This window comes from Xyrauchen texanus, chromosome 35 (genome assembly GCF_025860055.1).
Source record: "Xyrauchen texanus isolate HMW12.3.18 chromosome 35, RBS_HiC_50CHRs, whole genome shotgun sequence".
NCBI lineage: Eukaryota > Metazoa > Chordata > Actinopteri > Cypriniformes > Catostomidae > Xyrauchen > Xyrauchen texanus.
Window position 1 is genome coordinate 16,369,791 of NC_068310.1, and position 27,256 is coordinate 16,397,046.

Here is a 27,256-nt window from a genome sequence, read left to right on the forward strand (position 1 = left end):
ACAACAGCCAATCATGTCACTCACCATCATTTTCTTCTGAAACGCGACAATTACTCACTACTGTCACACTCATGCTTACATACTCTACTGTGTGATTGGGTTTTGGTTGGCGCATAACATTTACAAGCACGTGCTAAACGCCTCACATACAGAACTTACGCTTACTTCCACATCACGTATACGGGCATTTGCTCGTGATCAATTCATAAGAATTCAAATGACTGAAATCGTATGACATCATACAATTTAGACACCTCGTAAAAGTCTTGCAACTTTTCTCAAGATCAGGTTGTCTTTGATCATAAGCTTGACCAACCGTTTTGAAGATTTTGGTCTTTTCCCACTCAAGTAGTTAGCTGTACTTTTTTGCCACTTGTATCCATAGAAAGTAGCTGCCAGTGAGTGTTCCAAAGATGTCCGCCGAAGGTGAAAACTTGCCTTGAAAGGGACTTTGGTGTTTGGTGTTATAAAAAACATACCACACACATTTTAGGTGAAATAGTCTTTTTCAATTAGATTTAATAAATTTATTTTAAGACTTTTTGGTGTTAAGTATATTTCTAATCAACATTTCTCTCGGCTCCACCATGTGGTTCTTCATGTGACTCAACCTTAGAATTTGGCAAAAATGTGACTTTAAAAATGTACACTTTCGCTAGAAAATGCATTGATTTTGCACGCCTCTCATCCACAGTGGAACAACGTTTTCCTTCATGAAATTACTCTCTATTTCTGCTGAAAACATATGTAAGGAAACCGAAAATTTATTTTTCAACTTACATTTTTTGTGTGAATTTTACCTTATAAGGCAGCATATTTATGCTACCAAACTTTTGGAACAGCCTTCAATCTAATCTGTTTTCATTTTAAAACTTTTTTGTTTTCTGTTTCATAATGTCAAACATGAAAAAAATGAATGCGTTTACAAATGAAAACTTATTGGGATCCAGATGGCCTTTGTGTCAGGAGTGCTCTTGTAATGCCTTAAACTGCTGTCTAGATTGGCAACATACTTGGTTTTGGAACAGCGATAGTAATGTGTGTATTAGTGTGTTCCCTCCCTGAGGCTCTGTCGTTAACCTGCACATGTCAGTGTGAACACACAGGCTCCATCATTTAGCCATCAGTTTGTTTATCAATGCAGCCATTTGCTAAGATTAGCCCATAAACTGTGACTGCCTGTCACAATTAGTGCTAACCCACTCAACCTCTTTGCACTCCCACTCATTCCTGATCATCTCTCCACTATAGATGAACCCCTTTCTTCACGAACGCCCTCAGAATGCAGCCCCTATGCTACACATTCCCTTTGTGTTGGAAGTGTGCCAAACAGACAGGATTTGTCCTGGAGAGGGTACAAACCCGTTGTTGAGAAGTAGGACAGACAGGTCTGCTCAGGCCCCCGTATGCTGCTCGGGGTGTGGCTGTATTTCAGGACTGTAAATGTTTGTGTCAGTGTCAGCAGGCTTTTTTGCCCCTCTTACAGGGACTTTTGAATTTGGAATGTTATGCTCAGCATGTGGAACAGATGTACGTATGTGTTTTGTGAATTTTGTAGTAGAGATGGCCCAAAAGATCTATAAAAGGTTGATTTATTGAGATTGGTTACGGTAATTTATTATCATTTAAAAAATATTTTTTTTTTACTTGAAAATGTTTTGCTCTAATTAGCATGCGGACCGTGAACTGTGCTTTAGCTGTTAGACAGTTTGCACAATAAAAACCCTTTTGCAGAAATTGTGTCTTTCAATTAATCAACTTAAATGGCACCGCCACTACCCCCATACACATAGATGGATTTCTGTGTCGCACAGTTTTTTGAGCATCTTGTGTGATGAGCATTAAATTTTTAAAGATGGCGTTTCATGTTAAAAATTGTAAAACCATTTTAAAATGTGTCTCAAGGAATCTGTGTTCGTTCCATTCCATTGTTTTTGAGCACAAGAACGCATCCTTCTTTATGTAAACGCTCACTAAGAAATGCTTCTGACTGTATCAGGAGAACTTGAAAACAGTTATTCAGGGCTTCCTTAGTTGGGATAGTTTGCAAAAATGACTACATTTTGTCATTTACTCACCCTCATGTTGTTCCAAACCTGTATGACTTTTTTCTTCCGTGGAAAGCAAAAGTAGATGTTGAACAGAATGTCACTATTCACTTTCATTGCATCCTTTTTCCATAAAATAAAAGTAAATGGTGACTGAGGCAAACAAACTTTCTAACATTTCCTTTTGTGTTCCTCAAGAAAATAGAATGTTAAACAGGTTGGATCAACATAAGGGTGAGTAAATTAAGATAGTATTAAACATTTTTGGTGAACTAACCCTTTAAGACCAATTAGTTGACTAGTCCTTCAGGCTTCCAACAGACTGGTCGACTTTGAAAATATGTAGTTCTTCATATCCCTGTTGTGTAGTTATTGTTAGTTTTGAGGTGTTGTTAGGAGGGGGTTGGTGTCTGTCTCTTCTTTTTGGCTAAGCACACATGTCAGAAGGGCTTCTCCCCTTCACCGAACTCCTACACATCCCTCTGTTTGCAGAGAGGCGGAGATGTAGGGGAGCTGCCACCACCGATGTTGTTACCGCTTCTGCTCCGACCCACCTTGTCTCCTAGCAACAGGGCTGTTTGGTCCAGGACCAGGGAGTGGAAGCAAGAGAGAAACAGATTGGCATAAAGGAGAGAGTGTTGAGAGAGAGAGATTAAAAGGGAAAGGGGGGAAAGCTGTAATTATCCGGTGCTGCTGAATGGAACAAGAGCCAGGAAGGGCAAAAGGCGAGATGGTGTGAGGGAGAAAAACATTGAGATGCAGGGTGAGAGTTGCAGGCTGCTCAGAGGGGGGTATGTGAGAAATGAGGGAAGGGGGAGGGGGGGGGGGGGGTATAGCAGGAAGGATGGAGGGAGAGAGAGTGTGAGGATTCAGTAAATGGCAGAAGCTGCTCCACTATGGAAATGGAAAGAAAAGAATATTCTGTTAATTTTTCACCCTCATTTTTCCCCTGTGCCCATTTCAGGCAGTTCTCTGCTTAGTCCAACACCTAAGGCAGCGGCTTTGCTCTTCAGTCAGTCAATGACTTGTCAGGTAGCTCTTTAGTACAAAAGTATGACTGAAAGAAACTGGTTTCCAAGGAACCATAACTAGAGCCCGACCGAAATGGGATTCTCGAGTATCTCACACACTGCTATGATACTTATTTTAGAGGGGAAAAATTCACCGGTTATCGATATGGTGGCCGATATAGATAATTGTTAAGCTGGAATGAAAACAGACCTTTTCTGTGTGGATTGTGCACCGATATGACTATGCAAAGGTACTCAGAAGGCTGCTTTCGTAAACAAATGTTTTTATCAAAGAATATTTGACATTTATTATTATACACTGTCAGCAAATTCTAGAAATGATCACTGAGAAAATAAATAAATAAAAATTAAATAAATAGCTTAATATACATCAATACTGTTCAGTATCAGTAAAATGCTTACCATTTAAATAAAGAATAAATTAAATAGAAATCTGTACCGTTTGTTCAGTATCTGTAAAATGCTTACCATTTAAATAAAAAATTAATAAATAGCTAAATATACATCAGGGGCCGCTTGCACCATCTATACGCAAGTTACAACAAGTTGTGGAGTAAATGGGCACCAAGTCAAAATTCATGCACTACTAAATATTTGAGCATTGCACCATTACATTTATGTGGATGTAACCCTGCATATAAACTAAATATTTACAGAAGCCTCCGACCAGGAGCAACTAATGAAATAAAAAAGCTGACTCACTTAATGACATCAATGAGCTCATGTTTTGATTGACAAGCTTCAGTCTTTTCGACATACATGATGGTGTTGGCATTTACACCCATTTACATTTACGAGAGAGAGGAAAAAACGTACTTTTAAGCGGCTCTTCAGCATGAAACCAATCTAACGGTGCCGTTTTTAGGGTGCGTCGCCTGGTGTCTAGTTTCAACACATTCAAAATATATAGAATATATTAGAATGAATAAATGTCTATTTTTCTAGCATGTTGTATTAGTATTATCACTCTTTATTTTAGATACAGTTTCTATATATTATTATTTATACAGGGCAAATATACTATTTATTAAATTTGCTTTTATAACGTATCGTATTTTAATATCTGGAAAACCAGACTTTTAAATATTACATTTTAAAAATGCAACGACTGGAATTGTTCTGACGAAGGGGGTACCAAACTGTGAATCCTGAACAAAACAGTTTGGCGAATTTGCTGACAAGGTATGGAAGTAACTACATGGCTGGCTAGTTAGCTATAAGCTTGTTGCCACGGATAGCAAAAGGTGGAATTTATTTACTTTCCAGCGTTGTGTCTCACCAACTAGGTAACTACATAGCATGCAATCAACACTCAACAGACACAATCCACCACCAGATTGTTGTCTGATAAGCTGCAAAAAGATGCTCTGATGTTTACCTTTCAATCTGCTACATTACTGACTTCAGTGACAAACTATAGCTGGCTAACATAACAAACAGATGTGTTTATGTTTTCTGATATATTGGCCGACTGAGATATCGGTAGGGCACTAACATATACCGATATATAGGCCGACCGATGTATCGGTAGGGCACTAATCATATAACGATATATTGGCCGACTGATATATCTGTAGGGCATCAACCCTAACTTTACATCTGATAATCTCGTGTTACCGACAGGTTTGACACAACTACCCTCAGATTCTGGGAAAACGGAGTGTGAATAATGCAATAACTACAGTCATAAAACCATATGAAAACCTTAAAACTTTGAAGCCATTTTTGCCATTGTTACTGTGTTTTGACATTGTAGGGCCATTTAGAGATAATCAAGCAAATATTTAATGACAACAATGCTTATTTCTCAGTAGAAGTTAAGTTGAACAGTAGAGTAGTGGGCTTATCATGAGCTGGAAAAAAATTCACCGCTTTGAACTGCTCCATCAGACATCATTTTTACTCTTTCAACCAAATGCCAACCTGCATGCACAATAGAGTGCAACAGTGCATGCCCTTTTTTCAGCTGTCTATGTCCTGGAAGTATTTTCCCTATTCATTTATTCTATAGGGATTTCATAAATTCCTTAATAAAACCATGGATCGCAACATTACAAACTTTGAATTGAAGAAACTTAGTATTTGAAAATTTTACAAAAAGGTACTAGACTGTGTGCTCAATGTCTTGAATGAAGGCATGAACTACAATCCCATGGAATATTTCAAATGACTTAATCAAATTAAAACCAATGGAAAAATATAAATCTGTTAATTTAAAGTAGTTTGATTTCATTGCAAAATATTCATATGTATACAAATATATACTGTAAGTAGTTTGAGAGTGTGGGGAGACCGACTCGATTCCATTATTGACAGTGCAACCATGCGAGAGGGCAGTCGTTGCAGCGCTCTTTTGGTACGATTTATTTGCTGCGATTTTGTGTTTGGAAGATTTCTTCAGGACTCACAGATAGCGAAGTTCTTCATCAGAAATTCTGCTAATAAACCATTTTTTAAAAGCAAAGATTAAATAATGCAGGCTGATGGCTTCAACAGAACCATACACCATCATTTAACAACCTCAGAGCACATTGTAGCTTTGTCATTAATGGTTCATCAGTTATTGTTAATAATCAATTCCCCTATTGAAAAAATGTGTGGGATTTAACATCCACTGTTGTGTTCTATTGTTGTATATCATAGGCACTGAAAACAAATACAGTACAATATGCTGTCTTCAAAAATGACATCTCCATTTGAAAGCATGTTAAACAAATTATTTGGATGTGCCTTGATGCCTTCCAACAATTTGTTAGGTTTTAATTCATAATGTTTTCATTTTTGTTGCAATAAAATTTCACCTAATTTAAGCACCAAAACAATGATTTGCCTTTATTTGCAATGCATGCGTATTGAGCTTATGCATGTTTGGTAATCTCACCAAAACTACAAGCCAAGATGCCATGTTGCGGTGGCACAAAGAAAATGCAAATGTTGGACTGTGAGTGTCTGTGAGAGGCACAAAACTGGACAGTCTGGCTTTACCCTCTCTTGGTTCTGTGACTTTGACCCTGTGCAGGCATTGGGGGAAGGGGGGTCTCTCTCTATCCTGTCCTCTTTGCCTTGAGGTGCACCCTGTATGGGCATGTGTGTGTATGTGTGTGTGAGCATGAGTCTCCTGTCTGCTGTGCCTGAAGGTGCTGCACTGACCCCCTCCCTCATGTGTCCCACATAGGCGCGTGTGGTCGGGATGCGGCTGTCACACACACTATCGTCCCAGGCCGCTGATGTGCCCCGCAACGCTTGGAAAGGGGGTGGGGTACGGTAAAGGCCAGGCAAGCATCATGCTACAACAGCATCTCTAATAAACACACACACACATTGGCCTAGCCTGGCGCACGTGTCCTATCTCCTGAAGTTAATGTAGTGGAGTGGACTCCAGCATAAATATCTGTGATTGTGTGTCATATTACTGCAGCAGCTTACTGCATGTTGGAACACACCCTGTACCCACCATTTGTAATCCTGTGCTGATGTTTATCATATAACTATTCTTGCCTCACACAGACTTTATATATGGTGATATGCAGGTGGAATATGAGTTTAGCTGCCTTTTCGCTGTCTGTGACTTGAAATGACTGTTACAATTTGCCCCCTATTGGCAGTCAAAATGAACATGCAGTTTGTTTGTAAATTGCTTACGGATGTGTGATGCTCTGTTTGCATCTACAGTAAAGGAGTGCAATAGCAAGAGCATTTATCATCTACTTATTCACCATGGTGGGATGAATGAATAATGTATGTACTGCTGTCCATACAGAAAGAAAAATAGTGCCCATACTTTTGGAGGGAACATATCAATGGCGATTGCGTAAAGACTACACTGGAAGCACGGCTTCTCCTAAAATTTCTTAAGACATGCAGCAATGAAAAGTTTAATATACAGTTTTAACAAAGACATCTATATAAAGAAATATTTCTCTTTGTTAATTTCGATATTTTAGAAAATAAAAGTGTGAAATAGCACATATCACTATTGCACAGCTCATTCAAGTAAAACATTCTGCTGTTTTGTAAAGCCGTGCTTCAATGGGAGTCTATGGTAGATACCGTTTCCATTAGATTTCAGTGGAGTAAATATCGATGTTCATTGGACAAGAGGCTTAACACCTCGTTTTGAAGAGCACTAGCCACGACTGGAACATATTAAAGGTTGCAGAAAGCAACAGTGTTGAACAATGTAACTAATTATTTCTTATCTTTATTCACAATTGTCAATTCTACAGAATAAGCAGGTGTTTAGGTCACATAGTTTACATAGTTTTTATTAGAATAAATAGCATCTGGTTGGATGATCACATACTGCGAAGTAGTTGCACAATATGAAATATTTATATCTGAATCTAAAATCGGATCCAAAAATACCACATCAGCAGAGGGTCAGAACTCCTTGCAGACCCTGTGTGATTCTCCAAATAAAATGAATGACTTCCAGTCTATCATATGCTTGGACGAGACTAAGGCATTGCCCCCTAGATTTGCCCGAGCACCCCCAAAAACTGTTGAAGCCCCCAACCTGACTGACAGCAAAATGATCAAGGTGCACTCTTCCCCCGGAGTGATGTCGAAACGATCAAAGATCGCATACTAGTAGTACCGGCTCTGATCATTTGTCTCATACACACTAGTGAGCGCTGACAATCAATTGAATTCAATTGGTATGGTGAGACGCAAGGAAAGAGGAAAATTGCAAGGGTTTGTTTCATCATGCAAACAATTGTTGAGAACATTTCTCAACTTTTCCTGTTGTTCTTTCGGTAATCCAATTTGATTTTATCTTGCTTGATTTCAAACTGACCTGGCTCTTTACATGGCCTTGAATCTAATTGAATGCATTCCTACTGTGTGTAGTGTGTCTTCTCTCGTGTGTAGGCACCCCTATTATTGCCACTATCATTAAAGCGTGAAATGAACAGGGTTTGTGAGACAGTGCTTTGCCCATACACCATGTCCCTTGCTGCCATGGTAACCCATGTGACCCTGTACCAGATGGTTGAAGGGTCTGAGTGGGGGATGTGGTGGAGGTGAAGGACCAAATCTGGAGGAGAACATCTCTGCATGTGATGCAGGCACAGCATGGAGCAGCAGAGAGGTCTAACAGAGATAAAAGGAGAAGATGTGGATAATGATTTGAGTCAGCTAGCTTGCTGGCCACTGCGACTCCAACTTTGACTAGAATGATCTGTGCGAGTCACATAACCCTTCTGCCCTGTGCACCTACCCAGGGGGCTGACCATGGTAATAAGGTTGGCCCTCATGTGGATTCCCAAACTCCCCTAAAGCTCTATTAAACATTATGCTGTGCACATTTGCAAAAAAATAAAATTATACAATGGTTCATAGTGTGTGTGCTGGCCAGTGTATGTTGTGCAGTATATTTAAACTAAAATTAATTTCCTTGTCTTTATCTGATTGCAGTGTGTGGACGTGGGCTTGGGGCAGGAGAGCTCCTCTCTGAAGAGGGTCGCTGTGGTGGAAGACTTCTACGACATTATCTATGCTATGCATGTTGAGATCAGCTCCGACCTGGCTAAAGCACCCAAACATGCTGGGCAGAAGAAAACATATAAAGCGGTGAGTAAAGAGAGTAACTTCTAGGTTCTCTTTCTCTCTTTTTCTTACTTGATCAGATACAGAAGTATATTTATGATCTTTTACAGTGTCGATGGAATACCCTATGTTGCGGCCCCTTTTGCCACTGCCTGTATCTGTCTGTCACTTAAAGTCTCCTTTACTTTTACAGGTTGATTTATTCCCCTTGTGATTCTTATGAAAAGAAGTATGTTGCTTATTGTGTGTGCAGCACTCTTGCTGTGTTGTTGTCATGGTATAATTTGTGGGAGAGAAATGCTGGCCTCAGTGATTTTTGGGAGATTCAGTTTGAAATCGTCACATTGCCCAGTAAATGAAAGCTGTAGGGCAGGCTGTATGCTTAACACACCGACACACTTTCTTTCTTTCAATTTGTCTTTTTCCTGTTATATTTGTTCATTTTTTTGTTCAAAAGAAATTGTTTTTTGCTTTTTGTTTGTTTCTTTGATTATTTGTTATTTTCTGTGATATGTGTTTTAGATTCACTAACACACACACACACCCCCACACACACTGTTTACTCCATGCTGTTCCTTATTTCTCTCATGCCTGACAGCTGTTGGTCTGTTAACAGAGGGCAGACCCTGAGCAGTGGCTCTTCCCACAGAGCAGATCTTTTCCTTGCACATCCGGAATTATATGGCTGCTTCTCCCAGTATCTCCTGGAGGATGCTTGCTTTGGAAAGGAGAAAGCTCAGTTTCTCTTACTTTTGTAATGCCACTCTAGTGGGGTTTCTGTGCTGAGTTCCACTCCTGTCACCATAATACACACACATTTATGTGCTGTACCCTCCAGCTGTTCTGCCTTGACTGCCCATGTTTGATTGTTTGCGCCTAATGGGGGAATGGAGAGACATGAGGGAGATTCAATGTGGAAGTTTGTTCTTCTTCCATTGTCCAGTTTAATAGCAAAAGGGTGGAGGGAAAAAATTGAGAGAGGAGAGGGAGTTATTGTGGAAGAAAAAATTAGAAAGAGAATTGAAAAAGAAATACCAAGAGAACAAGGAAAAGTGTCAAACTTTATGAAATGTCATTGTGAATAAACATCTAAAACGGCATTTTTTTTTTGGTTTATTTGATTGTAGAGGAGGATTTGATAGTTGTTAATAATCCATGTCTTTCAAAATGGATGCTCTGTTGTCTAGTAAATTGCAGTATTCCTCTTTACATAGGTATCTTTTCTGTATTTTACATTATAATCCTTTTTTTTTAAATTATTTTTGCTATCTCTGAACTGAGATCAATTGGAAATTAAGCAGAACTGAGATCAATTGGAAATTAAGCAGAAAAGATCTGTCACTACTGAGCTCTGATACTTGATACACTCAGAGTTTGAGTTTGTAGGATCAGTGGATCAGGTTTGATTGATTATACGTTTGAGTTAAATACGTTTGAGATTAAACTGTGAGTGTGTGTGCAGATAGCAGAGACGTATGCGTTCCTGCCCAGAGAGGCAGTGACCCGTTTCCTGATGAGCTGTGGAGAATGTCAAAAGAGGATGCACATCAGCCCCAGTGGAGCAGAGTTCAAAGGTACCACATAAAAAGTATACACGCACGCACACACACACACCTAGACTAGACTGTGGACCTAAGCTAGAGTCTAGGTTGGTTGATTTTGCCGAATAGGATGTGTTCCCCAAATTTTTGCTGATTCTTGAACTACACTCCTTATAACCAAGACGTTTTTAGGGTTAGGTTTCAAGATATGTTTGGGTTTAGGCTGAGGGCTGGAGTTGAGGTTTCAACACATTTATCAACATTTACAGGTACTTTTGTTCCACTCACCTCTGTAGAGCGTCTGCTGTTGGATCTATGGTGCATATCAGTGGCTTACTCCTTCTCTGCCTTGCCCCTGGGCGCTTTGACAGCACGTCTAAAAGAGAATATTTCTTAAAAGATTTTATTTTCTCTAAAAGAGCAATACATAGCTGCCGGTGAACATCCTTTTCAGGACATGTCTTTATAAAGATGCCCTTCCGCCCCTGTATAGTTCCTGGATGTGGTCGATTTCTTTCCGCTCCTGATGGTCACAGACGCTGCCTCGTGTGTCTGGGCCACGATCACACTGAGGCGGCGTTTGTGGATGGTTCATGCTTTCACTGCGAGAACTTGACCATGGCAATGTTGCGGTCGCGGCTTTCCTTCTTAAAGAGGAATGCCACTCCAGCCCCCCCGCATCGCTCCTTCATCTTACTGGTTTGAGGACGACCCGGCTGGCGATGGAGGCAATTAGGCTCTGCTTCCTCACAAACCACCTGCCCCCTGGCACGGTTGTTGAAATCCGTCTGGGCTCGAGGTGAGAGCGGCTCACCTCACGACCAGTCTGTTTACTCCCTCGAGCCCCCCCGAGCTGGATGATGAATTTGCCACTGCATCGGAGAGCGTTCCGGCATCTGATGTGGAAGACTCGAATGGACTGCCACCTTTGGGTCAGCACTGATGCCCAAATGGCCGACATGCTTGCCCAGGCCGCCGTCACCGTGGGGTTGGACTGGAACCCTCCGTCCTCCCCGCAGCCCTCACAGCTACACGATTGGTTCCTCAGGTCCGGGGCCTGCTCAAAGCCACGGTCCCTTTCTTCCTGGAGGTGCATGATGAGCTAGTGAGATCATGGAGGGCACCTTTCACTGCACGCAACAGACCTCCTCGCTCATCTGCTCTCACTACTCTCAGAGTACTCATGGCCCATGAGTACTCTGAGGTCCCCCAGGTGGACAGAGCGGTTGCGATCCACCTGTTCCCCGAAAATGCTGCCACCTGGTGGGATCACCCGGTGATCCCCTCCAAGGCCTGTAGGATGATGTCGTCACTGACCACCAAAGCCTACAGCGCCACCTACAGCGCCGCCACCACCCTGCTTGCCATAGCCCTCCTGCAGGTTCACCAGGCCAAGGCACTCAAAGATCTGCACATGGGTAGTCCTGACCCCAATGTGTTGCAGGAACTGTGCTCTGCGACAGACCTTGCCCTCTGGGCCACGAAGGTCACAGCATGGACACTCGGCAGGCGATGGCCACCCTCATGGTCCAGTAACGAGATGCGGGAAGTAGACAAAGCTAGTTTTTTCAACACCCCTGTCTCCCAACTCGGCCTATTTGGTGACGCTGTTGACGATTTCGCCCAGCAGTTTTCGGTGGTGAAGAAACAGACAGAGGCCATTTCTGGTGCCATACTCCGGCAGGACTTGTGAGTTTTCAACCGGTCCTTGCACAAAATCCTGTTCAAAACGCTCACGCAAAAACACATTGTTACCGAGGGTGTTCAAAAGCCAATTTTAAAACAATCACACCAAAATACCACCAACACATCAGCTTCAACACACGAGGGGACCGGGTTTTGGATCATTGCTATTCTCCTTTCCGGGATGGCTACAATTCCCCTGTCCACCATTTGGCAAATCAGAATACTCTGTTCTGCTTCTGCCCTCTTACGCCCGCTTACAGGCAGAAACTGAAACGGGAAGCACCCACCCTCAGAACGATCCAGTGCTGGTCGGACCAATCAGACTCTATGCTACAAGACTGTTTTGATCACGCGGACTGGGAGATGTTCCGGTCCGCCTCTGATGACGACATCGAGGTTTACGCTGATAGCGTAAAGTTTTTTTATCAGGAAGTGCGTAGAGGACGTTGTGCCAACCAAAACAATATGGATCTACCCCAACCAGAAACCATGGGTTAACGGCGATGTTCACACGGCACTTAATGCACGGACCTCAGCTATTAATTTCAGGAATGCGGAGGAGCATAAATGACGGCGGTAGGTCTGATCACTGACAATGATGAAACGGCCTACAGAGAGGAGGTGCAGGAGCACAACCTCTCCCTCAATGTCAGTAAGACCAAGGAGCTTGTAGTGGACTTCAGGAGGAAAGAGAGATAACACAGCCCCATCATCATTAATGGAGCACCGGTGGAGAGAGTCAGCAGTTTCAAGTTCCTCGGTGTCCACATTACTGAGGAACTTGCATGGTCCGTCCACACTGAGGCCGTTGTGAAGAAGGCTCACCAGCGGCTCTTCTTCCTGAGATGCTGAGGAAGTTTGGAATTAACCACCACATCCTCACATGGTTCTACACCAGTACTGTAGAGAGCATCCTGACTGGCTGCATCACCGCCTGGTACGGCAATAGCACCGCCCACAACCGCAAAAACCTGCAAAGGGTGGTGAGAACTGCCAGACACATCATCTGAGGTGAGCTTCCCTTCCTCCAGGACATATATTGAAAAAAGCTTGGAGGATCATCAGAGATTCCAGCCACCCGTGTCTGCTCTCACTGCTACCATCAAGCAGGTGGTATCGCAGCATCAGGGGCCGCACCAGCCGACTACATGACAGCTTCTTCCCCCAAGCAATCAGACTTTTGAACACTTGATCTCTCACGATCAATAATCGGCACTGCACTTTATTAATCTTATTATCTCACACTGGACTGTCAAATATATTCTCCACAATATAACTACTGTATATATATTTTTATTTACACTCTTATTTTTTATTTTGATTGCATGTGTATTCTATATTGTGTGTATTGTTTACTGTACATTGTATATTATTATTGTGTTGTGTAAGTATGTGTACATTTTGATATGTTAATTGTGTTGTGTAAAGATGTTGTTTATTGTAATTGGTATATGTCTCGACACTGTCATGACTGCAATGTTGCTCGGAACTTCTCACAAGACTTTCACCTACTGTTGCACTTTTGTACATGGTAGTGTGACAATAAAGTGATTTGATTAGATTTTTTGGACTGTAAAGGGATCAATGGAAAGGAGGAGGCGAGAACCGGCTTGACAATATAATGTTTAATATAAAACTTAAACAAAAGACAAACACACACATGATGGACATGTCCGTAAATGATCTCTCTCTCCCGCATGATCCTCTGCAGTCGACCTTTGTCCCTCTCGAAGGCTTGATTAGCCTAATACGGGACCGGGTGTGTAGGATCACGACCCGGCCCCACCCTCCGCCCTGCCACATTGACATTCTAACTTGCGTCCTGCATCAAGATTGTTTTGCAGCGGTAGACCTTATGGATCTCTGTCCCCTCGCGTCTTCATGAAGGTCACAGAGGTAGCCCTTGCCCCGCTAAGGGAAGTGGGCATACGCATATTCAATTACCTCGATGACTGGCTCATCCTAGCACACTCTCGAGAGTGTGCTCACAGGTACCAGGTGCTCAGGTACCAGGTGCTCAGGCACCTCAGCCGTCTAGGACATTAGGTCAACTGGGAAAAGAGCAAGCTCACTCCGGATCAGAGCATCTCTTTTCTCGGCATGGAGTTAGACTCCGTCTCAATGAGTGCCTCTTTGAGTGCGCGCAGTCAGTGCTGAAATGCCTCACCTTATTCAAGCCAGGCACAGTGGTTACTCTAAAACATTTCCAGAGGCTCCTGGGGTATATGGTATCCTCTGTGCCAGTCACGCCACTGGGGTTGATGCAAACAGGTTTGGTGCTGGCTCCAGGACGGGGCCTTGGCTGGGTTGGCACATCAACTGCCTACAGTTGCTGGGTCTAATCCTTGCCCTGCAGAGGTTTCTCCCACTACTTCGCGGCAAGCATGTCTTGTTTCGCTCAGACAGCACCACTATGATAGCGTACATAAATTGCCACGGTGGCGTGCGCTCTCGTCACATGTCCTTTGGAGCCAGCAGCGACACTGGTCATTGCGCGCCACTCATATCCCGGGCAACCTCAACACGGCAGCGGATGCGCGTGTTGAGGCTCCACCCCCAGACGGTCCAGCAGATCTGGGAGCGGTTCGGCAAAGCACAGGTAGACCTGTTCGCTTCCCAAGAGACCTCCCACTGCACTCCCTAGCGGAGGCTCCACTTGGGTCAGACACGCTGGCACACAGATGGCCGCGGGGGCTGCGCAAGTACGCATTTCCCCCAGTGAGCCTACTTGCACGGGTTCTATGCAAAGTCCGGGAGGATGAGGAACAAGTCACTCTGGTGGCCCCCTATTAGCCCACTCACGACATCCCCTCCCTGGTGAATTCCCCTGAGGAAGGACCTTCAGTCTCAGGGACGGGGTACCCTCTGGCATCCACGCCCAGACCTCCGGAACCTCCATGTCTGGCCCCTGGACGGGATGCGGAAGATCTAAGTGGCCTACCACCTGCTGTCGTAGACACGATCATCCAAGCCAGAGCTCCCTCTACCAGGCAACTTTACGCCCTGAAGTGGCACTTGTTCGCAAATTGGTGTTCTTCCCAATCTGAAGACCGCAGAGATGTGCAGTTGGGTCAGTGCTCTCATTTCTGTAGGAGAGGCTGGAGGGGAGGCTGTCCCCCTCTACCTTGAAGGTTTATGTAGCTACCATATCGGCTCACCATGACGCATTGGACGGTAAGTCCGTAGGGAAGCACGGTCTGATTATCAGGTTCCTTAGAGGTGCCCGGAGGCTAAACCCTCCCAGGCCATGCCTGTTCCCCTCATGGGATCTCTCCGTGGTCCTTTCAGGCCTTCAGAGACCCCCCCTTTGAGCCGCTAGAATCAGTCGAGCACAAAGCCCTCTCCTTGAAGACAGACCTACTGATCACGCTCGCTTCCATCAAGATGGTTGAAGACCTGTCAGCGACACTTGCCTGGAGTTCAGTCCGGCAGACACCCATGTCGTCCTAAGACCACGACTGGGCTAGGTGCCCAAGGTTCCTACGTGAGCCCTTCCCCGGGAGGAGGCAGACCCAGCCTTTTCATTGCTGTGTCCAGTGATTGCTTTGCTTACCTATGTGGACCGCATGCAGAGCTTTTTAGCATCCTCGTGGGCACTGGCGTACGGCACCTCCCTAGCAGACATCTACAGAGCAGCGGGCTGGGCAACACCCAATACCTTTATGAGATTTTACAATCTCAGGGTTGAGTTGGTCTCATCCCATGTTCTCATGTCCAAGCACGTACAACTCAGGAATGCAGAACGTCTGACCGGGTTTTCCACTTGCACATGGTGCCTTTCCCCTCCACTGAGGTGATCACTTGCGCTATTTACCCCCTGGAGAGTCCACTAGATTCGGGCTCCCTGGATGTTCCCTGACTAGACCCACTACGTTGCTAAAAATTACACTGTACAGGAATAGGTGCTCCACAGGAATGGTCTTTGTGGATCAATTCCCTGTGTGTATTTTCCGTGGTACGGTCCCCCTAGTGGCTGACCCACATCTCCCTTGGGCACTCCCGCTGCCCCCCGGTCGCCGTGTTTGTAGCAACTCCTCTATCTGGTAGGATCTACCACCGTGCCATTTACATGTGTGGCCTGAAAACCCATGTGACATATTTCGCCAGTCTTTACCTCCCCCAAGCCTGGGCAGGTGGTGGTTCCGTGGGGTCTTTTCACCCTGAAAGAATAGGAGAAACATAGAGAAAGAAAAGGCGCGGCCTACTCCCATGCTTGGCACGTCATACCCCCCCCCCCCCCTTCGTGATGCCGGGAACCTAAAACATTTATGACTACTTTCATGGGGCGTCGGGGAAGGGTGCGTGGAGTCTGACGCAGACTGTTGTTTTGGCACGCAACCACCTTCCCGCACCTGTGTCAGCAGCGCACATACACGGTTCAGTGCATGGCGGGATTGAATAGGGACCCCTAATGTCGCTTCACACGACACAACGTCGAAGTGAGCGACAGACGGGGAACGTCTAGGTTACTGATGTAACCTCCATTCCCTGGCTGAGTGAATGTGACTTTGTCCCCACCCGGCCACGACACTGAACCGAGCCACTGTCTTTATTAGGAAAAACGCCTCTCATCCTTATTGCCCCCTGACCACCCTGTAACAACCCCCATCCACCCCCCCCCCCTTGCGCCAGCCTGAAGCTAACGAAACCCCCTCAAGCCACACACACATACACAGATCCAAACACCCTCTGATTAGGCTGCAGTCACTGGATTGAGTGCTAGCCTCCCTTCACATTGCAATTAGCCCAATTACAGACCTTTTAACAAAGAAAATGCCTGTGAAACCAAATTATTTCTACTGAGAGAGACTGAGAAAGGGAATGTGGGTGGAATCCATTGAGGGATGAATGTAATTGGGAGATTTTCACTGCGACACAAATAAATGAAGATTGGAATAACTCTTCATTCTTTGTTGTCAAAATTAATTACGGCAAAGCTGTGATCATGGATTGTCCACAAACCTAGCAGTGTGCACTAGAACCGATTATGAATCAGTTGATCTGGCCTCAAATACCCAGCTTGCTGTGAGAGACTGAGCGAAAGGAAGCGAAAACACCTCCTAGGCCTGAACTGTCAAAGCGTTGTGTCAGTGTTGGGCTTATGTTGGGTGTTGCTCATAAAGCGAGCAGCTAATTGACTTCTTGCCCATGGGGGTGCGCAGACCCCCCTCCTGCCTGCTCCTCTTGGCTCCTGCAGCCTGTACGAAAGTTCAGTGCTGAATTATTAAAAGTAATTAATTACTGTACACTCAGTCTATATTTAATTGACACTTAGGCTGTGGTTGTAGCACATGTTGAGGATGTGGTAATCAAATCAACACACTTTTTTTTTTTTTCTTAGCTCTGAAATCATGTCTGAATGACAGATGTGAACAGCATAAACGACGAGTTGATCATAGAGACATATAAGTGTGTCTTTTAAACAGTCACACTTATATAAAAATAAAATAAATGGACATCTGAATATTTGAATCTTAAATTTTATAAAAAAAAATGTAATCTTTATTATGTTATTTTTTGTCGTGATCTTATTCTTGAAGGAATATCATTGTTTGTTTTGGTAAATCAATGAGAATGAGAAAATGAGGTTGATCAAAACACAGCAAACAGCTCATCTTCAGTGCTGGGTAGTAACGGATTACATGAAATATGGATAATGTAATCATATTACAAAAAAGCAACTACTTGTAATCAGATTATAGGTACTTTTTATGGATTGCATGATTACATATTAATGAAACAAATATAGTAAATTATTTATTGATCCCTCTAAATCTTTTTTTTTTATATACACATATTTTTAAATGCCAAAATTACTGGAGTAAGAACATTTAAAGTGCCTTTTCTGATTCGCTATTTGCACCCCAATAGTCTAGTGGAACCACAGAAATGTACAACAAACTAACCAATAGCAGTGGCGTGGGGTGTAAAGATGGTGTGTGTATGTGTACTGTTGTCCTAGCGACTACGGTTTGAATCTGCGTTTTGTCTCACACTTTTACCCTCTGATTTCCTGTTTCCACTCTTAATATTTATTTTAATACTACATACAATATATAAAAATGAATATAAAGGTTGATTTTATTGCAGTGATTTGGTCACGGTGAATGTCGGGGAGTGCAGAGAATGGTTTGATCCGGAGGCAGGGTCTGTCAATGGCACTCGTTCACGAAGCTCTGCATCGCTTGTGCGTACATTGCATCACTGTATTACTAATATTGTAGTAATCAGGTTTTTTGTCAGAAACCATAACTTTAATGCAGTTAACCATGGTGTTAGTACAGTAATGTGGTGGTAAAATAGTAACCATGGTAATTTGTTTGGTTAATGTAAATTTACAAAAATGGGTTATTTTAGTAAAACCAAAGTAATTTTTTGTAAGGTTAAGGTTAGATTTAGGGGTAGGGTTTATGTAGTTTGTCTGTGGGACTCTAAATAAACACAATAATCACATTGCATTGATGTCCATACTGTATGTTAGTATGTGAATATGGGTGCAGATAGTATCTGACACTTTGCATTGGGGGTGTTATTTGCATATACCATTATTTGCAACAAGGTACAAATAGCATCTGCCTTTTAAAATGTACTCTTAAAACTTAAAAATACACACATCAAAGAAATTATATCAATTCAAATTTTTTTATCCATTAAATGTTCTATGATGTATTGAAGCAACATTGTCAAAATAGTCAATACATCAAATGAACAAGAATTTGGTCATAAATCATCCAAAAGCAATCGGGTTAGATTACCTTTATAATATAATCCAAGAGATTACGTTACTGATGACTATCTTGTCAGATAATTTGTAATCAGTACCAGATTACAGTTCAGAAGTAATCTACCCAGCACTGGTTGCTGGTCACGTGCAACTTTGTTCCTTTACACCATGCAAATGCACTTCGGCCCATGATTTAGGATGGCAGAAAAAGCATCTGTCATAGGTTAAGGCCAAACCTTTATACCATTATAAGTGGCTCAACCATTATAAGGAGGTACAAATCGTACATTTCTAAATCGTATCGTAGACATTGTTTCATTATTGATTTCAAAGCTGGTTTATAAAAGTCCAATCCATAGTCCTAATTTCCTAAACAACAACAAATATTCAAACAAATATTCTCTTAGAATGAAAAACACATGCAAGATATCATTTTCTTCAAGTTTTTTTAGGATCCTTTAAGCACCTTTTTATTGACCCTTTAAGTACCTTTAAGCAACTACATGTTGTCTAATGTTTAATGAAAGGAAGGTTTACTGGTACTCAATACATTTTAAATTAATTATTAGATTTGTATCAGTATATGCAATAAGTAATCCAAATGTATTAAGATTACATTACCTAAGTGTATTCTAAAATATTACATTACTAATTACAAGTGAAATTGTTTAATTTGTCATTAGTACTGTAATCTACCCAATGCTGCTTATTCATTACTGATGGGCTGTGTGTGTGTGTGTGTGTGTGTGTGTGTGTGTGTGTGTGTGTGTGTGTGTGTGTGTGTTAGAAAGGAAAAGAGAAGAATTATCAGCAGGTAATAGGTTGCTTCAAGGCTCTTTTAACTCAAAAGCTGATAAAATCCATAAATGAGAAGGATGTCACATGACCAAAATGGCTCCACACTTCTTAAAGTATATTAAGGGATTTTTGGTGAATTCATTGCAATGTGTGGTTGTATTTTTATGTAGAAATAAGTTTTACCTTTTACTCAAAGCAGACAAAGACCATAAAAACGTGTGTGTGTGTGTGTGTGTGTGTGTGTGTGTGTGTGTGTGTGTGCACCCGCTGCTCGCGATCATTAAGGACCTTCATGATGGCGAGCGGGCCCGGGTAAAACTACGTGGTCGGGAGTTGGAGCCATTCCCTGTTCACCTTGGAGTGCGACAGGGATGTCCTCTGGCTCCCACATTATTTAACGTCTATTTCGACCATGTGGTTCGTGAAGCCTTCGATGGCTGTACTGGAGGAATTTCCATCTGGTACAGATATAATGGGAGGTTGATCGATGCCCGGGTGCGGTCAAGGGATGGCTCCCTGTTGGTCAACCACATTATGTATGCTAATGATCTGGTGATTGCTGCTCACTTAGAGGAGGAGTTGGAGGCGCTGCTGATGAACCTGGAGCTTGCCACTAAGAGATGGGGGCCTTACCATCAGCCCAACCAAAACTAAGCACCTTCCTGGGTATTATGTACCATCGGACACTACACCCCCACAGCTCCCAATTGGTGATTGGGCTGTTGTGGAGAGAGTGGAGTGTTTTCCATACCTGGGAAGTGTGCTTATGACCAGCTCCGCTTTGACAGCAGAGGTCTCACTCCGAATCAGTCGAGCGGCATTATCTTTTCATCGGTTGCGTAACGCTGTGTGGAAGCTACCCGGTTTGTCGCTCCGCACAAAGCTTCAAGTATTCTCGGCCACGGTCATTCCCTCCCTTCTCTATGCTTGCGAAACGTGGACCCCCCTAATGGAACTTCATCGCCGGCTAGAAACATTTAGGCTGGCCTGCCTAAGATCCATCCTGGGTTTAACCAGGCTGGATTGTGTGAGGAGCTCACAAGTCTTTGAAAGATGTGGACAAAGTCCCATCGGTGAGCTCCTCCGGCAGGCAAGGTTGCGTTGGCTGGGTCATGTAGCCCGCATGCCCGGCCACCGCATGCCTAAACAGTTTTTGTTCGGCCGGATAGAGGATGCTAAGCGGGCGCAGCACGGGCTGGAGAAGAGATGGAGTGATGTGGTACAGGAGGATGTGGAGCTGAGTGGACTTGCCAACGACTGGTACCAGCAGTGTCAAGATCGGCCTCTTTGGAGGAGGCTTGTGAAGGATGCTGCTGGCCAGTTGGAGGCAGTCGCCCTCCAACAACAACGGAGGGCAGAGGAGCGACGCTCACAACAACGAGCAGAGCGCAGGGTGGCTAAAGCACAGCAAGTTGGCACAGTAGGGGGCACAGGTGGTGCATCAGCCAGTCATCTCAGTCATTCGACCCGTGTCACCGGTTGGATCTGTCCCGTGACCTCCTGCCAGCGGGTGTTCGACACTTCACGTGGCCTTAACGTGCACATAGCCTGGCACAAGCGTCGTGGTGACGTCACCGCCACTTTGTGGCGAATGGCGGTTGTTTGTTTGTTGTTGTGTGTGTGTGTGTGTGTGTGTGTGTGTGTGCGTGTGTGTGTGTGCATATCACAGTCACACACAAATACACTCTCTCTCTCTCACACACACACACACAAATTAAGCACAAAATCAGTCATAATTATTTTCCCCATCAGAATCATTATCTTCATGATCCACACTAACATTCACTTTTTTTTCACTCCAATCACAGGACATTGAAAACATTACAGAGGTCTTGGTTGGAAATAGTACAGCTGCGGGGCAGAAAAGGCTTAAAGTACTATGCATATTCATGTGATTTTGCATTTGTATGTTTTTATAATTAGGCCTTTGTTATTGGTAATTGGTCAAAGAGAAAGGAGCGTGCCTGCAGGAAACACCGGGGCAAAGACTGCACTCTAGTGACCGCTAACAGAAATAACACAAGACACCAAACTCTTAACCATCCTTCAAAATTTACATACTAGATGTAACACACACACACAAAAATAATCTTTATTTTTATATATTCAAAATATATCACAATTAATATGTATACTATAGTAGAGATTGTACTAACCACCCCTGAAATGTCATATTTACTAAAGGACTATTTACTTTTCTCTTATTTTTTTCTCAGAAAACAATCAACCAACCTCTCTGGCTGCTGACCTCATAGACTACAACATGCCACTCACAACAACCTATCTGAAACACAAGAAATTACAATGCATAAACAACAAAGAGCAGGTACAGCACAACTCTATCTCTCACAGTTCATACAACTGGTCATTTCTATTTTCCCTTTATGATACACCACTGTGTCTCATTTCAGTCCACCTAGATGGTGTGGAAATCATTCTGGGTGTTTGTGTATTGCTGACTGGAGATTGTTTACTTAATTTGTTTGCATTTAAGTGACCAAGAATATTTTGTATTTTATTAAGTTAATATTGAGCATTTTCTTCTAAGGTAGATATTTCAGGCACTCACAGACACTGCCTTTAAGCATCTACTCCTGTAATAGGCTTTGACATGAACCCTGCCAAATTAGCCACTCGTGGGTGGATGGATGATGTGACTTGTGTGGTATAATATTAGAGGGAATGGTGGTTAGTTTCGTTCTAATTAACAAGTGTTCTGAGCAGCTTGCTAATTAGCTGAGGTTTGAGAAAACCAGTGAAATGACAATCTACACAGAAAGGGAATAATTTATACACAGATGCCATTGTAGAAATTCATTATTCACAATCAGCATGGTTCGAATTACGTGGGAGCCAGTGGGAGCTGAGCTCCCAGAGAGAGGATGAGCTCCCATGAAAGCAGTAAAATCATACACCTGTGGGGGTCTCTAAAAATCATCAGCACCATTATTTTAAATTACAAATAAAGCATTTTTTCCTTCAATATATTCCTTCAATGTTTATGTTAACCCTTTTGCACGTGTGATCGATCAACACCTGTGTGATTAGAACGGTCAGTGCATCACGTGATCAACTGCTAAATTCAAACGTGCTTTCGCGCTTTGGCTGGCGCTGAGCCAGAGACAGACGCGCTCAGTGCTGCTGTCATGTATCACAACCATAGACAGATCAACTGTTCTGTGTTTTCAACCACATAATGTTTATTTTAGGTTTCAGACATTTAAATACACATAAGTACTAGCAAAAAAATATTATGAGTTTGTAAAATACACACTGATGTCTAGGGAAGCGGCAATAATAATCCTTTCCATTAACGTTACGTTACAATAAGACACGTTTTCATATCAGATACACATTGTGTAAGTAGCTTTACATTTTACTCTATTCTTCTCCCAGTTCACCGGCCACTTACTTTCATGTATTTCGTGAGAAGTTGAGGAATTGACGTGTTGTAAAATAACATGGCGCCGCCCATCGCACATACAGCTCAACTAACTTAACGCGATCGTTATAAAGGCGTTTAAACAACAAAACACATCCACTTGCACATATTTGACAATCGGAATATCAGTGTTTCATGTTATAGCTAATACATTTGTGAATATTTTGTATAAAAAAGGAAAAATGACATAAAAGCAGATCATCATTCATTCAGCGCTGTGTTGTGGTTGCGCTGTGTAACGTGACAAGCAATGATGCGTCACCATGGAAACATTAAAGTGACAGGTTCTAAATAACGGTCACCTAGAATAACTCACGCTGGGGGATCAGTTAGAATATTTTAGAAATAGTGTAAAGTTCAGAACCAGCAACCATGCCACCAAAAATAAAAAGACTGCTACCAACATCAGGTACAACTTTGGCAAAATTCGGGTTTATTTCAAAAAAACAAAAAACATCATCAGAGGACAGTCTACTCGTTTCTCTACTCCTGTATTAATAAACATTGAAATCAAAAGAATCAAGTGCAGTGTTAAGCAATTATTTATCACACACACCACGCCTGCTTATAGGCTACTTTTTTTTTTTTTTTAAGAGACCCCCACAAAGATGAAATCATAATTCGAACCCTGATAATAATCATAATAAGTGTTAAACAAAAAACGAATTTAATAGGATGATAAATATCCAGAATTAGGCCAGAATGTAGGTCAGGCTTAAAATGGGCACTCATTTTGATTCAGTATGTAGCAGGGTGTCCATACTCATATTTATTTATTTTTTTGTATTTTTGGGGTCCTTTAAAAAAAAAAAAAAAAAAATGACGATTTGGAAGTAAAATGCTAGAGGTACATGAAGTAAAGCAGATCAAGAGACAAAGTTATATAAATGTAGATATATGAAAAGAAAAGGTGCAGAGAAAAATAGAAAATCAAAATCACACAAGCAGGGAGAATAATGCAGAGAGGCTCTCAGAGGAGTATTAGAGTGAGAGCGGAGCAGCAGAGGATGTGGCAAGGAGGCTGGCTGGCCCTGCAGGACGTGTGTGTCCAGCTCAATTTAATAAAGAAGGAAATTAGCAGCATCCTTCCTGCAGGCTGCAGACTCCGGCCTCTCACAGGGGGGATGTTCATTATTGTTTATGGGCCTTTTCCCCACATGCTGTATCTCCTCTTCAGGAAACTAATTTCAGTCTCACTCTCCTCCTTTCTCTCTCGCTCATGCACTCAAATATTCTAGTCATGTATTCATGTAGAGACCATATCTTATACCTTAGTCATTTGGAAACCTACTCCATATGTTTTCCTTCATGTGACAGTCAACAATGCTGAAAAATAGCTGTTTGATTTGTAAAGTGTGGAATATGTTTTGTCAAGTTGTGATGTGATAAAGCAGTTGACATGTTTTATTTACACTGTGAGGGTTTGGAATGTGTCATTTGTTCTTGAGAAAGTTGCATTGTTCCATTTTGTCTGTAGGTGGCATATTAACCAAGCAAATTATGGGGATGTTTCACTGATCAAAAATCAGTGGGAAGGTGAATACTTATTTTATAAAGAATTATTCTAAATAAAAGGAAAATTTACAAGTAAGCAAAGAAATGTCTTTTTATTGTATTTGGTGGCATGTTTGATTATATACCATTTAATTGTATCATCTAATCTCATTTTGTCATGCACAAGATCTTACTTTATTAGTTAATTTACATTCACCCTCATAGTAAACTGTCTTTTAAAAGACAATTACACAGCTTTTCCTCTGCTATTATAAATCTGAATATAGACCCTGTGTTTTTGCTTCTAAACGCTGGAATGTACAGTTTGTTTTGTGAGCTAGAATTCTATTTTCCGATTCTTTTGAATTTATGTACTTCTCTTATGGACTGCATAAGTGAATCATAAATCAAAGTGTGTGGATGTTCGTGCACTTAGATGTTCACTGGGAAATTGAGACAGTACCAGGGTGGAGAGTTGACCTTATTGATCCATAGGAATAGAAGAACTTGGCTGATTCTCAGCTGTGCTGTTTTGTGGAGAAAAGAACAAGCCCTTGACACCATCACAATCCTCTGTCATGAGAGAATAATTGTCCTGAAAAATTGAACAATCAAATATTTTATTTTACTATTATTAAATAATTTAGTCTTCATTATGACCTTTATAAGGCAATGAGCATAAGCAATGAATGCACAATTATTTTTGCTAGATATCTAGCACAAGTGCTGCATTTAGAGTAAAGGAAGATGGGAAAAAAAAAAAAAGAAAAGAAAGGAAAATAGGCAGGGGAGGGAATGTGGACTGCTCTTGAAAGGTTTTGGTTATTCTGTACCTCACTGTGCACATCAGAGCAGGAGGTGTGACGTCAGCGGCCGCGGCTCCGCCTCCAATGCTCTGGGCTGTTTGCTGGAGAGAGTCGCGCGAAAGAGGTGTCGCGGCCGCCACTATATTGATGCAATATTAAACGGATAAAGAGGCTGGAGAAGAGAGTGGCTCAGCACGAGGGGGTCTCAGAATAATATTAAAAACAAATTGCGTCCGCCAGACAAGGTAAGGATTCAATTTCCCAAAGCATGTCTTTATTATAGCTGGTTATTAATTCCCCTCAGCTAGGGAAAAGTGTTCGTGTGCTCGTGCTGCCCACTGACTAGAAGGTTGTTATATGTATTTATTACTCCAGTTAGGGTTTTAATAATGGCAAATGTAAAATTTCAGCTAAGCACAGTTAAAATGACACAAGCGGTGTTTGTGTCATAGCTTTAACCTCTGCATGACAAACACAACGCGCTTGCCGGTCAAGTTGAAGATTAAATGACCGGATGAGTGAAGTCACGTCATGTTTATAATTGTGCTTTGCCATCGCGAGACCTTTGCAACAGCATAGCGTCGAAATACGTGCTTTAAAATGTATTATCATCGGGCAGCATTTTACCTCAAATATTTTAGTTACTGATTTATAATTATACGTATTCTGCACTCTTGATATTCATAATTGAATGTGAAGGTAGTGTATTTTGACCATGACGTTTGTTGATTGATAATATATTCGCACTTTATCATGATTGCACGACAGTGAGTTTATAGTGTATTTTTGAGAGAAAATATAATTTTTGCTTGTTAGATTCTTTTAATCCTTAAACGATTCTTGAAGGCTAAATATTGTATTAAAAATGTGTCCAGCACGTGCATTGAAGCATTTTGTTTAGGATCTTGCAAAGCTGGTTTTGAAGGCTATCCCTACTGTACATTACATGAAGACCTGCAACCAGAGAATATGTTGTCATAACTTACAGTATCACAGAAAGTGACTTAGTCAATATAAATAATTTTCAGAGGGTTGCTACCTTTTCTCCCTGTCGATCATTCGGCCATAATTTAGGCTAGAGTGAATGTAGAACTATGTTTTGCACTACAAGGAATAATTCCGAAGTTATTCAGGTCTTGCTTGTGCAGTCTGCTCTGATCTTCTGTGACTCAGCAGGTGGTTTTGTATACTGCTGTGGGCGTGCCTCTTAACTATTCCTCTTAAACCTAAGAAATGTGACACTTGAGTCCAACAGCAAAATTCACATTAATCTCTCCCATCTTTTTAAAATGTTCCAGTCCTTCCTCTGTGACTTGCTCCACTCCTATGACAACTCGTCTTTTTTTAGCATGACATACTACCCTGCTTTATTTCTTATACTGTGCCATGCATTTTACCAGTGCTGTTTAAACGGCAGGTTCTGGTTTTAAGATGTAACGGCATGCAAATAAAGATGAGAGAGGGTGCGTGGCGTGCTCAGTCGATGAAGGGTTGAAGGCTTTTAAACCGCCTTTATCATCCTCTGCCTTCTGATAGAGCTTCACAAGGATAAAGCCTACCAAAATAAAATCACTTTTCCTGACCCCCACGTCAGCCTGTCCAGCGGGAGGGAGGCACCCTGAGCCATAATCCCTTCCTAAAGCCAAGCTGTGTGGCAGTGAGAATCTCTCTCTCCCTTCTCCACTCCCTCACAATCCCTCTCTCGCACCAGCCCTCGAAATAGTCAAACTCATCCACTCACATCCCTCTTTTTCCTCCCTCCATTCCTTCTTGTTACTTTCTCCTCTGTCCTCTGATTCCCCCTCTGTCTGTCTCTCTTTCCATGTGTCTATTGTTCTTTTGTATTGTCCCTGTGCTATTCCAATGACTGTCTTTTGGCTTCCACTTCCTCTGAGAGGTTTTGTACCAACCTCTGCTCTTCCCCTGCCATTACAAGGCACAGCAAAATTCCCATCTGGAGTCCTAAGATATGGCTTTTTCTCAGCGGCACTGTATCTGTTTCTTTTGGTCTGTACAGCCACTTGTTCTTGCATCGGTGCAGATGGGACCTACTTATAGCCTTAAGTCAACATGAAATCAGAATTTACTAGGGATGCACCGATACCACTTTTTCTCTTCCGATACTGAGATTTCCGA

The 27,256-nt window shown here is 42.3% G+C and overlaps 1 protein-coding gene across 1 annotated transcript in view; it reads left to right on the plus strand.

Moving 5' to 3' along the window:
* Positions 1-27,256, plus strand: part of LOC127629295 (nucleolar protein 4-like) — a 133,255-nt gene that overhangs the window by 10,045 nt on the left and 95,954 nt on the right. Inside the window, exons 2-4 of the mRNA XM_052106452.1 lie at positions 8,498-8,653; positions 10,092-10,203; positions 21,595-21,704. Coding sequence (XP_051962412.1) covers positions 8,498-8,653; positions 10,092-10,203; positions 21,595-21,704 — 378 coding nt within the window. The remainder of the gene's footprint in view (positions 1-8,497; positions 8,654-10,091; positions 10,204-21,594; positions 21,705-27,256) is intronic.